The 14,202-nt window shown below is 41.1% G+C and overlaps 1 protein-coding gene across 4 annotated transcripts in view; it reads left to right on the top strand.

Moving 5' to 3' along the window:
• Positions 1 to 5,586: 5,586 nt before the first annotated feature.
• cbfa2t3 (CBFA2/RUNX1 partner transcriptional co-repressor 3) overlaps positions 5,587 to 14,202 on the top strand; it is a 43,128-nt gene continuing 34,512 nt past the window's right edge. For 2 of the 4 annotated variants that reach the window (XM_008405116.2, XM_008405113.2), the window contains exon 1: positions 5,587 to 6,362. In XM_008405116.2, the coding sequence (XP_008403338.1) occupies positions 6,155 to 6,362 (208 nt within the window). In that variant the 5' untranslated portion in view covers positions 5,587 to 6,154. The remainder of the gene's footprint in view (positions 6,363 to 14,202) is intronic. The other 2 variants (XM_008405115.2, XM_008405112.2) reach the window with 1 other exon arrangement.

Here is a 14,202-nt window from a genome sequence, read left to right as displayed (position 1 = left end):
ATTGTCATAAAAATGTCATAACACCTGTCATGAACATGAATAAGCCTTCATGAATATGTCATAAATCGTCATTCGGTAAATTATGACACTTTTAATACAAAGTTGACATTATTGAAAATGTCTTTGTTATGACAACTTGACATTAACCAAGAAATCATTACTGATATAAATTTGTTCTAAAAGTATTACTGATTGCACTTTACAAATTAGGTAACTTTATGTTATTAAAGGTAAAGTTTAAACAGTAATGATTTCTTGGTTAATGTCAATTTGTCATAACAAAGACATTTTCAATAATGTCAACTTTGTATTAAAAGTGTCATAATTTACCGAATGACGCTTTATGACAACAGTCATAAATATTCGTGAAGGCTTATTCATGTTCATGACAGGTGTTATGTCATGTTTATAAAAGTGTCATGACAGTCTTATTCAGCCCCCTTCAAATTAAGTGTTACCTCTGGTTTTAACTGTATACCAACAACAAAACCTTACATATCTCTATAAAGTCCATGTAAGTTTGCATATACCAACATTTGGATGCGTAAACATGTTTTTTTGTTGTTGTTTGTTTCCAGTATGTGCACAAACAAAGTATATTCCAGAGCTTCGGGACTGTGTGAGTATGAGGCTCGGCTTAATTTAGCAGGTGTGCTTTGACAGTTCTTGAATGAGAGCCAAGGCTGCTGTTAGAAGGATAAGAAAGAGGAGGCGCTCAGTCTGCATCTGTGTGGAGCTTGACTGTGACAGATGGGGACGGTTTAACTTATAGAGTTCTGTTAAGATCTGTAGGTTTTACTCTGACGATGTCTGTGCCAAACAGGTGTGCATTCTAAAAACACCACGGAGAAGAAAAAGGTGAACGAGCCTCGACTGACGTATTTGTTTGTTAGTGGCGATGCTGCTGATGGAAGGAGGCTTTGTTTTTTTTCCCAAAGACTTTGTGTGGGCTTGTGATTGTGTTCGGTTCTGCCTTTGGAAGACAAAAGGGACTCTGTTGTTTAAAAAGAATCGAAGCAAATTCCCAACTTTTCACCATGAGAGGCGTAACTGTAAAGAGTACATATGCCACCTCTTGTACTCTTCTTTGCCTTGTTTGAATGCAAAGGATAATTCTAATACACATAAAGCTGATTTTAACTTTCGTTTCAATCTGCTGTGTAATCGTTGAGATATTTCTCCAAACGCTGCGCATCGCTGCTTGCGTATGTTGGCTGAAACAGCTACTGTCGGTAACGGCTGCACAGTTGAAAAGTTCATCCAGTTAGTGGTGGCCAGGTGTCTCACAGGTGGGCAAGACGCTCCACCATATGCCCGCTTCTCACCACCAGACGCCAGCCGTCCCAACCACTGACTTTCACATGCTCCATTTTAACTGCACAAGGTGAAAACTTGCCTTGAGCCCGGCCAACTTGTGCATTTACGTTCGCGGAGGAGTGAAACTTACTAGGTCACTGTTGCGAATTAATACAGAGCAATTAATAACCTAGCCAGGAAACAAGACCGACTGATTTGAATGCATTTCTGCAGGATTTATGACACACCAGCAAACTTGCAGATTATTTTGCCTCCCTCCTGCATGCTGATTGGAGGTTTAAAGCGGTAATGAAGTCCTGGTGTGTCCTCCTGCTGGGTTTGTATTTGGTGAGGGGTGCCTGTGTGTCGCTGATAGAGGGATCTCTCTGACACGGCTGCTCTGGCTCGCCGCATCTGGAAGCCAGCAGCGGCAGCCGCTGGGGGGAGATAAGGAGAGGCTAGTTGCTCTCCTGTAACTCACGTTTTTGCCCCCCTCTGTCCCGTTCTCCTTCTCCTTCGCCGTTCCTCCCTCCAACCATCCCCTGTCCCATCATCCCCCCCACCCCTGACCTTATCTCGAGGGAGAAGGCACGACTGGGTCGCTGCTGTGATAGCACCTGCCAGAACCAGAGCTGGTCTCTGGTGATTATGGGGGAATCATTATCTCTCCCTCCCCAAAAACTCATTTTATACCTGCCAACATCTGAGGGGAGGCGAGGGGAGGAGCAGCAAGGGAGCAAAAGGCTTCTCAAACAGGTACAGCACAAAACTGTGTTTATCAAAAGAGAAAGTTCAAATATAGAAATCAAAATTGGATAAAAAAAATTAGTTATATCAGACCTTTGCAACATTTGCTCTGTAACTGACCTCAAAGATGAGCAAAAATCTTGTTCACCGCGTACGAAAGGAGACACATTTCTGCATTAAGAGACATTTAGAGTTAAGAAGGAATCAGATATTACTGGAAAGGTAACGAGGAGCTTCTTAGTGTGTTAATTAAATTTACAGCTCTCGTTGATTAGACTTTGATTACTCTGTTCTTTTATTTATTGGACATTCTGAGAACAAAAATTGTAGATATTTCCCAAAATTCCATTCAAGCCCTTATCTTTAGTTATTCTTAATCTTTATTCCTTATTATTTTTTTATCTTAGTTTAAACATTCTTCTCTTAGATATTACAACATGTTTCCGATAAGGTTTAGTCCATCTTTAGTGTCTACTCCTCATCAATAACACAATTATATTTTCTTAATACTACAAACCAACTTCTTCATCTTTGGCAGCTACACATTTATATAGTTTTTATTTAATGTTTTATTTCTAGCCCAGCCTGGTAATTTCCTCCCTACACAGTTCCACTCAATTCTCATCTCCTCTCCGTTCTCAGTCTGGGATTTCTCCCATTGAGCTGGATTTTTTAGGTTGAATTTCAACTGGATCAATCAGCAAACCGAAAGAGAACTTGTGAATGCCGTCAATTTTCTGCGCTGTTTTAGAGTCTGTCTGTAGTTTTAGCTACACGGATTGAACAAAGCTGTTCAGTCTGTGTTGGCGAAGTTTATTTGAACTTCAACAAAGTCTACATCTCCAGCAAGCTATCGCTTCTCGACCATTGAAGTAAAAAAATGTCTGGTTTTTACCAGGCTATGTATAATATATATTTTTTTATTGTTGTTTTTCTTGGTGGTCCATTGGTACTGCCTTTATCTTTTTAAAGCATTTTGTGTTGCCCTTGTTGTGTAATTAAAGTGGTTTATAAGTTATGACTTTCTACTCCCTATAAATCAAGCAGAATGTCAAGCAATTCAACTTAGACATAGAAGGGAGACAGAGATTCGCAGTCCTAATTCACAATCACATTTATATTCAGCTTGATTAAACCTATAAATACTGCATGTGTATGACCAAAGGTGGGGAATTCCAATGGTTCCAAGTAAAAATACATTTAAAAACCACCCCCATTTCGTAAACAGCACTTTCTGAGGGTTTATAGAGAAATCAGTTCTCCGTCACTGTCCCCCCGCTACACCCAAATACTGAGAAAGCCACATCAGGTTCTCTCACTTCCTCTCTGCTGATGACCATCTGTGTGTTGGTTTCAGCTAGGCGCTTGGCACATCTGTTTGCTCACATCCCGTCTCACTTCTCTCATCCGCAGAGCCCTAGCACCAATGAGAACTTGTGACAGAGTCGCTGCTGGGGAGCATTGTTGCTACACACAGTCTGAAATTCAGATGGAAAGAAAACCCTGAGCAAAAATACTTTGGTTTCAAGTTAGTTAAGCAAATATCTGTACAATAGAAATATGTTTTAATCATGATTCTACTTGTAGTAGCCGCCAGATAAAAATACTCAGAGTAAGGGAAGGCAGGGAAAGGTTTTGACACTTATTCTGCTCAGCTATTTTATGTTCTCATGCTGTGAATCAGTTTCAGCTCTCAATGTTTTTATGATACATCTGAAATTTTGATTTAATCTAAAATGCCTCCATGGAGCACCATTTATACTCTTTCTCTTTGCAATATCAAAATCAGGAATTGTTAACGATTTTTCTGCATTTTTGAGGTTGTTTGTTCAAATGTAATTGTGAGAAATCTCATTGAAATTCAGTTTCTATATGTTTGGAAAAAAAATTAAACTTGGCAATAAAATTACACATAGTTCAATCTTATAAGTTCCAGTTAGATATATTTTAACTTTTGTGTGGATCTAAAGCAAATAAATTAAAAAGAGAAAAAATTCCAAGGGGAAGAAAGTTTGACTTCCTTGTTTTTGTATTTTGAAATAACAACTGTATTTGATGAATGGGGGATTTCTCCATTAATCTCTGTCGTACAAAGCTGAAATGTGTGTAACTGAGGTATGAAAAGCCCTGAGTCATTCCTGTTCTTTCTATATTTTGCTTATTGTGAGACTGACTTGGTTCATGGCTATTTTTGTTTTATCACAACTTTTATATTAAATCGTCTAACTCTGACCTTATGAATCAATCAGGAATAAAAAGGCTCCCAATCGAAGGGAAAGAATCAAGACATTTTCCGCTCAATCTTTAAGCACTTTGTTTCATAGCAGCCTGCCACCAAGACAAAGCTGGTTCCCATTTCCAAGAATATATCAAAAATACCAATCTGAACAAAGAACACATAGAAAAGCATCAAAAAGGTGATTCCCAAAGAGACATGAGCTGGAAACTTGGGAAACATTTGATAACCAACTGGGGGTCTTGTATAAATTTCCAAGTAAAATGAATTGTAATGTGTCCAACACCATTGAGCAAAGCTGTGTAAGCCAGCATGCTCTTTTTTAAAGATTTACTTTGACATCTTCTGCTTGCATTTATATTTACTCCATAAATTTTGATAAAATTATTTATTCATGCAATAAGTCTTGTGAGAAATCACAAAGTTTTTTCGCTACTTGGCGGGAAAAAAAAAATCACATTTGTTTATGCCTTTTTCATTTCCAGATCTAAGATTTATTGAAAGATTTCAGTTCTCTCTAGACTACAACCCTCACCCCAAAATTATTGTGGTAAAAGTGAAGATGTGTCCTGTGCCAGGACGGGAATCATAGAAATGTCTCCATGTATTGAGCACACTTTGCCACCTGATTTAAATTATGGATGAAAAAGGACAGAACGCTTGGCAGGTGTATAGTTAATTAAATTTCACTCATATTTTCCTGCCTATTCTTAGCAGTTTTGTGAAAAATAAGTTTTCTCATAAAATTTCAGTCATTTGATGACTTTCCCTTCACATTTAAGTTGGTGGTCTTCTCCTATTTCACAAAAAAATCTACGTAAGACATGGAGCAGATAGTTAAACAGTTGAAAGGGTACATAAACCCAAACAAGTAGAGAGGTGATTTTTATTTATTTATTTTTATTAGGAACAAAAGAATGCTTCTTTGGAGCCACCAGACAAGGTGCACAGAAGCAAGGGTGAGGTGCCTTAGAGCGGAGGATGCAGGAGGGGAAGAAGTGGCTGCAGGCCGACACAGCTGGTTCCTGACAGAGGAAGCCCACATGGAGGCCCAGGTCTTGCTGCCTGCTGTTGTCTGCTGCTATCAACACAAGCAACCTTGCTGCTTGGCCTCCCAGGAGGCTGCAGCCCTGCAACACAGAAAAAAAAAAAAAAACTAAAAAAAAAAAAAAAACACACAAACTGTAACATCCAGGCACACACTTCTCCTTTGAGCTGCAGTGGCGGGTAGAGTAGGAGGAGGGTTCAGATGAGAGCACAGCCCCTCTACAGGAGCCACAAGACAAGTTGACCGGCTGGTGACATTCAGTCACACGCGTTCTAGATTGCCTCACACAGGCATTACTGAAAAATATAAGACACACAGGAAGAGAACCAACAGAAAAGAAGAAACCTTTAAATTAGCTCAGAAATGTTCCTGTAAAAGGGATCCACTGAGACGGAGGAACAAGAGTTTTAAGTTGGGGATGGTACAGTGACCCTATGGTGTTTTACATGTGCTGAAAGCAAAAGCTGTACGCAAGCAAGAACAAGGAGACACCAGGAAAAAAAAATTCAGCCAGAACTGAAGACTTCAGTAAGTACGCGGAAGAAAGAAGAAATCCCCGTCTCCGTTTCTTTTTAATATCTGGAGAGTTGTGTACAGTTGAGACGGCCGTGTCCTTGCATGGCGGATCAGCAGGTCACACGACTGTCTCCTGGGGTCTCAAAGGCGAAGATTATGAAGGAAAACAAGAAACTACAAGCTGAGCTGGGAAATTATCTGATCTAACAGCAACTTTAAGTCTGACACCACTTCGCTGCTGGGCAGGTCAAACCTGAAGGCCAACAATCTGCTAGTCTCCAACCTGACCAACCGTGGAAAGGAGTGCTAGCATGTCTGCCGAGGTCCACTTAGAGCGGCAAAAGAGGAACGACTTGGGAGCAACATCGTCCTCCTTTGCTCCTGCCTTTGCGCCACATGTTCCCACGGTCACACTCATCAGCCACAGGGAGCTGAGGGAGAAGCGCGCTGCTCACAGACTCCATCCTGGAAGCCTCGACCACAAGCTGGTGGCCAGCAGTCTTTACAGATATACTGAAGGTAGGAGCCTGTCCTCTTACAGGAGCTGCTTCATGAAATCTTCTGGCTAAGCTGTAACCGCGCTGAGTGAGGGAGGGTACCGCAGCTGTCTGGTCCGCTCATTTAATCCAAGTGATTGGCAGATATTCAGTTTGTGTTGACTTTGCTGTAAGGGCAATGGCAGGTTTCTTCATATCACTGGTAAACCTGCTAACTGATGACTGAAGCCTTAGTATCAAGCTTGGAAGGACATGAAACCTCTGGGTGAAATACAAGCTTCAATTTAGAGATAGACTGCTATTGAATTCAACACTGTACCCTTTATTATCTTGGACTTCCCATGGTCTGTCAAGTTCAAATGTTGCTAACAAGCCCATGGAGCATATTTATCCTGTGGCACTGGAAAGGAAAGGGAAAGAGGTGTTTTTAGAGCAATGGGTGGGTGGAGGGGGTCTTCCTCTGGGCTTCCCCATACAGCTGCAGAGAACACAACTCCATTCTGGAGTTTCGCAGTTCGGCTTCAATGAATTCCTAATGCCCATACAGCCAAATGGCCGTAAACGGCTCGCGGTGAATGCCGGAGGTACAACTTTAAGGCAAGCTTGCAGCAGACTGACGGGGAACACTTGAAAGGCACTCTGGAAGAAACGGAAAAGAAGTGCCTTGAAGTATAAATGAAAACCTGACTTGAATCAGTGAAGGTTGTGATGAGAGAGATGCATTAACAATCAGACTTTAAAAGACTAATTTTGTAGGCTCTAAATATGTAGGAACGGTAAGCCAGAGCGAGGACTAATACCCAACGTGGTGAATTACCTGCAGCGTGTCCCGTCTTTTGGCAGTAATGAGCTTTGTGAACGTTGCAGTGATAAGGCCTCTATAATTAGGCTTAGTCATAAGCATCCCTCCTGTATTTCTGTGATAAAAACCCAGAACTCTGGTGTTGGTGCTCAAACAAATTCCACTCACACATTCACATTTTGCAGCTAAATCAAAATGGTCCACTTTGGACCGTAAACACCCTGAGCCTTTTGTTTCAAGCAGTTTACCTGATGTCTAAACGTATGTGGATGGATATGTACAGTCGAGCAGCATGTTAACACTGTATGGGGAAGCAACAGCACGCTGCTTGTGCGTGTGCGCGTTCACCGGTGTGTTTTTGTGTGTTTGGGAGGTGTTGTGTGCCACAGCGTAGGCTTCCTGTGAAGGAGCAGATGTCGCAGAGCTAAAGCACAGCTGCGACGGGCGATAACCGCGGTGGCAAGAATATGTCGGCACGCTGGCTCTTCTCCCTGGTTCTTATCAGTCGCACCCAGCACACAGAGTCACACACACATGCACGACCGTAGACACTCGTATAAACACTCCACAATAAGGAACTGCCACCTAGCACTAGCACACCCTCCCAACAGGCCCAGATAGAGCAAGTACGTCAATGAGAGGGATAGATGGAGAGAGGCAGAGCAAGAAAAGCAGACTAAATCAAGGGACTTTGATGGAAAAGCTGGAAAAGAATCCTCAACAAAGCGTTGGCTCATGTTTCCTGTATCATAGACTTCATAATTTGAATGCCAGTCCTAATCCTCTGCAGATACGAATTGGATATTCTTTACATTTCTCTAAGAAAACGTGCCACCAGTAATGGCTTTTCAAAACAACAAAAACAACTCTATAGCTTACTTAATGTTGATGATGCTTGATTAAGTTGCATAATTTAGGTAGAGATACAAGAATGATCATTTTCTCCAGGCTGCATCTTTCAAAACCAATTGTTCTTGGTATTTTTTTCATTCATAGTTTTTTTTACGCACTACTTGATAATATTTTGCAACTCACAGAAGCTGGTGTGAGATAATGCAAACAGCTCCCAAAAGGAATTTATGCAATAACTTATCGTCTACATCTATCTCTGCTGGCCAAAAAGCACTCCAGAAGCACAGGTCAGCTGCTGGGCGCATGTAAAGACAAGTAGCCCATGGCTCTTATCACTTACTATTTGAATTATGTTATCTTCTATTCTTAGTGTGGTTTGTCACACAGTTTTGTCAGGTCATGAGATCTGCAGTTAGCCTGATAAATAAAACTGTCATGTTCAGAGTGACGGCACAAAATTTCCCATTGCTTAAAACCAACATTTTATATATTTGCACGCTACCTGAAAATGCAGTTTGCATTTTATTGACTAAATCACTGGCTAATTCTCACCTCACATCTCCAGACTGAAACAAACTAAGCWAAAAAAAAAAAAAAAAAAAAARAAAAAARAAAAAAGGCAATTTTGAGCAGTGATCATGATGTAAGAACAGGTAAATGTTGAGTAAATCAGAATAAAAGTGATGGCTGTGTGTGTGCGTGTGTGTGTGTTTGGCAAGACAAGGTAGTAACAAAGTGTGTGTCTCTGAGAGAAAGAGAGAGCAGTTATCCTCTTTATTTCCTCACTACCAGTGTTGTGGTTTCTATGAGGAACAGATGTTCACAACTTGATATAGTGCCTCATCCCCCTCTGCTCACTATCTCCAGTGCCAGTACCACCAACTGTCTGCAACCAATACACACACGCACACACATGAACACATTGTCTCCTGGGAAAGTCTGTCTGTCGATCTTTCTGTTTGTCTGTCTGTCTGTCTGTTCGATCTTATCTTTGACCAACCATCCTTCCAAAGTGTCCTTGAGCATGACACTGAACTCCGCGCTTCCTTCTGATCTGGCTAACTCTGCGTCATTGTAATTTGAGTGACTGAAATGACTGAAAAAGCACTAAATTTATTCAGTCAATTTAACATTCAGCTAGTCGTCACTTTCCACTTAGGATGCTTTGCTGTCCATTTCCTTGGGGGTTCAGGTTAAATGTCTTGTTCTAAAATCTACACCTGACCTAATCGGGTGTCACTTCCTCCTCTGTTAGTTTGCAGTTCTGCGAGTCATATCTGGCCATGTGCTTAGAGCTCTCTCTGACTTTGTCTTGTCCTGTCAATGTACGCATTCAGTGGCTCATTTGGTTGTACACCGTATATTAACATATAAATATTTAAATCAATTAATATGTCAATATTAGTCATCCAGGGACTCACCAGCCCAATTAGTTTCATTCAATCAGTATTCTTGATGTAAAATGACAAACTAGCTAGGACAGGGGTGGGCAATCCTGGTCCTGCAACTCTTAGATGTCACCCTGGTCCAACACGCTTGAATCACCAACAGATGGAGCATGCATCCATCTCCAAGCTAGATGGATGCATGCTAGCTAGCTATATATACATACATATAAAGAAATAAAGTGTGGCTACCAATGCTAATGGGATGGGTGAAAAAAATGATTGTATTCAAGGGTTTGAAATTTCAATTCCTGTCTTGCAGTCTGGCAACACTTTACCGCTCCATTTCAAAGAAAATGTCACAAGGGTCCACAAGTAAAATTTGTAAAAGCAGCATTCCAGCTTGTGTACTTGAGTATGTGGGTCAATAATCTGCTACACCGTGTCACAATGCAGAGACACTCTCTTTTTCATCGTGCTCCTTTCTTGCGATATGCTCACGTTCAAGATGTAAGGGAAGGCGCCAGCGTCTTATTAAGTAAAATATTACAAAGAGCAGAGTTTAAATTACTGACCTGATATTTCCACAGGATATATGGGATTCATGAGAAAAGATTTCAACGCAAATCAAACCAGTATGCCAGGATGACGATACAGTATGAGATGAAATGAGACCCTCGGTCAATGACGTTAACAGCAGCCTCATAAGAGTTTGTGTTGAATTTACACAAATGAGGAGAGGAAAGGATAGGAGAAGACAGAAGCACAGGAGCACAATGAGTCTGGCATTCCTTTCAGTCAGCTCAGAGCCTTATCTCTTTTCAACACACTAGCCTGTGACTGCTGCAATAGGAAAGGATTTACAATGTGCGAGTGGAGGAAATGCTGCAAACTTCTCTCTGTCTCTCTTGCCTTTTTACTCTGACTCAGTATTTACACAGACACAAATCATCATTCCCACTGCAGAACAATGACCAGTGTCAGTTCTTGCATCTCAGAAAGTGCCCAACCATCCAGGAGATGCTGTCAACATAATAAAGGAGGCGAGGATGAGGTGTTGGCGAGGTGACAGAGAGATAGAGGAGGGAGACGAAGGCTAGACAAAGGTGCCTTTGTCATTAGCGCCATCAAAGAGACTTCCAGTCACAGCATTATGCTGCGGGGAGTTCATCGAGGTGAGTTCTCGCCTTGTGTGTGTCTCATTGTGCAGTTTATCAGGCTGGCCACATGGAGCGTCAGAGGTAACCTGGTGACCGCGCAACAAAAGGCCAAATTAAGAGGAGTAAGAGGCTGTCTCTACAGAGAGGCTGACAGGTTGACTGACACTGTTCCCATGGAGAATAGCATCCTGTCAATCTTGGAGCTGTCACCTTGACAGGAATTCTTTCTTTGGATGCAGCCCTCATTGCCAACCTTTCTGTCAGTCAAGGCCACACAGATACACTACTGTTTTCAGTATTCTGCACGAGGGGAACCGCCCTCCGCTCTGACATACTAAGAAGATACACACACACACACACATAGGTCTTCCTATCTTCACAAGGACTTTGCATCCACTTCCATTCATTTTTCATTCACTTCCATAGCCTAAACCTGATCCTTACCCCAAACCTCACCATTACCAGGACATGCGAAACCTAACCTAACCTCAATTCACACCTTAGTCTTAATCCTAATCTCTAAAACCAAAACAGCACTTCATCTCATGGGGCCTGGCCATAAGCAGCAGTTGGTCCTCACAACATAGTATGTGTCCTTACATTATATCAAATACAAGGCCTTTGCAAAACCCTGGGACTAATGATGGAAAAACTTTGTGTTCATTAACTAATTTACATGAACAAAGACAATGCTTGCAATTTGAGCAAAAACCCATTTCTTCATAGGACCTATTTGTACCTGAAGATATTTTTTTTTCTCATTGCGGATGCAGGCAACTGATCCTAATCAAGGGAGTGTTTGTGTTCAGCGCTTTGGAGGCTGGTGTGACTGGTGTCGGGGCTCAGCAGCTGTCTGTGTGTACTTTACAAGCTGGTTCTGTTTGTTCTGTAGACACAGGTGAGGTCAGGAGGGTGTCGGCTTTGTCTTCTGTCCCCCTTCCATGGCTATGTACGTGTGTGTGTGTGTGTGTGTGTGTGTGTGTGTGTGTGTGTGTGCGTGTGTGTGTGTGTGCGTGTGCGTGTGTGTGTGTGTGCGCGTGCGCGTGTGCATGTGTGTGTCTGATAGAGGGCAGGCGGGTGGGCCAAAGGGCCTAACAGACTTGTGCGGACAGGTGGAGGATTCTCACCATAGCGGCAGCAGATGTACTGTACCTGCCCTTTTCCCTCTTTGTGTCTTTCTGTTTGCCTGGCTAATAGAGTTGTTTATCTGCTTACAAGCTATAATAATAAAATGTCTACATGGCATTAAAACAGTAAAATACGTCACTATTGTTTTAATTTAAAAAAAAACTAATTACCATCAAATTTCCTTGTTTTCAAAAACATCTTTTATTTTGAACCCTAGAGACCTGTTAGATGATTTTCTTCTACTTTGTTCTACTGCTTTAAAGTTTGTAAACTTGGCAGACTAACTGAGGTTTTGCACTCATGTGTGTTGTCCTTTACATGCAATTTAGTCACCTTGATGCCAATAAAGGTGACTATATTGGTTGAAACAGGTTGAAACAGTCAATTAAACTTGACTTGGAGATACTAAGCGTTACTTGTACACAGTGAATGGCAAAGTCTTTGCTAGTATTTCAACAAATAAGACCCAGACAATATATGATGAATAAGTAAGAACATTATTAACATCATATGTTTTATGTTTAGTAATCACAACAAGATTTTTTATGGTGTTGTCAAGGTTCAAACTATTAAAAAGCTGCAGATTCATACACAATTCCTGCTCTCAGGCAAATACAAAATGTATTATCTGGTCAATGTATAAACATATTGGTTTTCCCAAACGCTTATTTAAATGTTTCAGCTACTGTAAAATGTTGCTATCCATAATTTCTAAGACGACCAAAGATAGTTAAAGAGATAGTTTTGGATTGTTCAGAAGTGATGTTATGTAAAATTACTATCTATATTAGTCTCCTTTCCTGCAATTATCAGATTATATTTGCTTTGTTTAACTGTTTAACTGTAGGTCTGGGAGTGGAAGGAATGAGAAAGAATGCAACTGCAAGCATGTAAGCAAACACTGAACTGCAGAGTGCAAATACGACACTTTCCCCAGAGTTCAGAAGCCACAGTCACCTCACCAGAGTTATGTACAGATAGACAGATGGAAGATGGTGCTTCTGTTGCAAAACACAATGGCAGAGAGAACTAGAGTATACAGTGCAAGTGGTACTGCAAAAATTACCTCTAAGTTACCCTTAGGGATGAGTGCATTACTACTTGTTTGTCCTATTTCTTCGTGTTGTTCCATGATTGACTGGTTGCCCTTGTATGAGTGTCCCCTGCTTCAGCTCACCTACGGCCCTGTGACTCTGTAAGCAATAAGTTGAGATAGATAGACAGACAGGAAGACATTTTTCTCATCTGAGCAGCTTCCACATTAACGTCCTAAATTCATGTTATGCTGATCTGGAGATCATACACTGGAATGATTTCCAAAGATACTGCAAAGCTTGAAAAAGCACAAGTGTGTGTCATTGGTGGTGACACAGGTGACATTCTCTCCCATAAAATCCAGACATTGGCTTCTTTCCGGCAATTAGGCTTATTGATGCAGTCATCAGCCTCGGCTAATGTGTCGTCATTTAGGGTGTTTGGATGAAAACACAGCAAAAAATGTTTAGATTTTCTTGTGAAAATATAGATGTTTATTACCCACTAATACAGCGTTTATCCCACAGACATAAGCATGTTCAGTTTGAATTGTTTTAAATCAACAAACTCTTACTGTCAGCTGTTCTGCTTTCTCAGGGCTTATGTCCTTTTCTACAAACTCATGACAATAAATCTGTCTTCTACAAAATGCAGAACAACTGATAAAAAGCTTCATAAATTAAATCCTCACTTAGAAAATCTGAACTATCCCTTTAATTACTCGCTGTTACGTGTGACCTGCTAAAAGGAAAATCATACCCATCTTGAGTCAACACCTTTAATCTAAAGAAGCAATAAAGGATGTTGCAGTGATGCCAGTGTAGAAAGTGTAACAACCAACCATGGCCTACCACTGATTACATTCTCTCCATCTTCAGATCAGACCACAGAGGGAACTCTCCATGAAAAGAATGTCACCGTCTCAGGCTAATATTCACTGTTTACTCAAATGCCTGCAGACACATTCTTTTACTTTTATTCTGCTCCCAAAAAGCCGTCATTGAAGAGTTAGGTAAAGTAAATAAAATATCCACAGCGCTGCTGCTGTCCTTCTCCTTAACGCCCTGATATGAGGAAACAGCGGCCCCCACCGGCAGACGGTGAAACGGTAAAAGTTTGACTCAGTTCTCGATCCCTCGGTGTCGGTGGGGGTCTGAGACCCAAATGATTAAATCGGGCACACTTCTATTTAGTTTGGAAGTTTTTGGATGAAGACATGTTTTTGTTTCGTTTTGGTCCTTGAAACAATTAAATATAAAGTTTAACGCCTGCAAGTGTTTAAAAATTACAGTTTGTAAGGTATTTCAGAAGATGTGAGATTGTTGGAATAGATTTGCACCGATATGAGATTACTCTCTTCTGCTTAGAAAGGATTCATGTGAAATAGTTGCTTCTTTTTTGTTTGTTTGTTTGTTTCTGATGGTACCCTATACACGCGAGAGCGAGAGAGAGAGAGACAGAGAGAGAGAGAGAGAGAGAGAGAGAGAGAGAGAGAGAGAG

The sequence above is a fragment of the Poecilia reticulata genome, linkage group LG3, assembly GCF_000633615.1.
Source record: "Poecilia reticulata strain Guanapo linkage group LG3, Guppy_female_1.0+MT, whole genome shotgun sequence".
Classification (NCBI taxonomy): Eukaryota; Metazoa; Chordata; class Actinopteri; order Cyprinodontiformes; family Poeciliidae; genus Poecilia; species Poecilia reticulata.
Note: the sequence above shows the minus strand (reverse complement) of the source record. Positions and strands in the feature narration are given on the sequence as shown.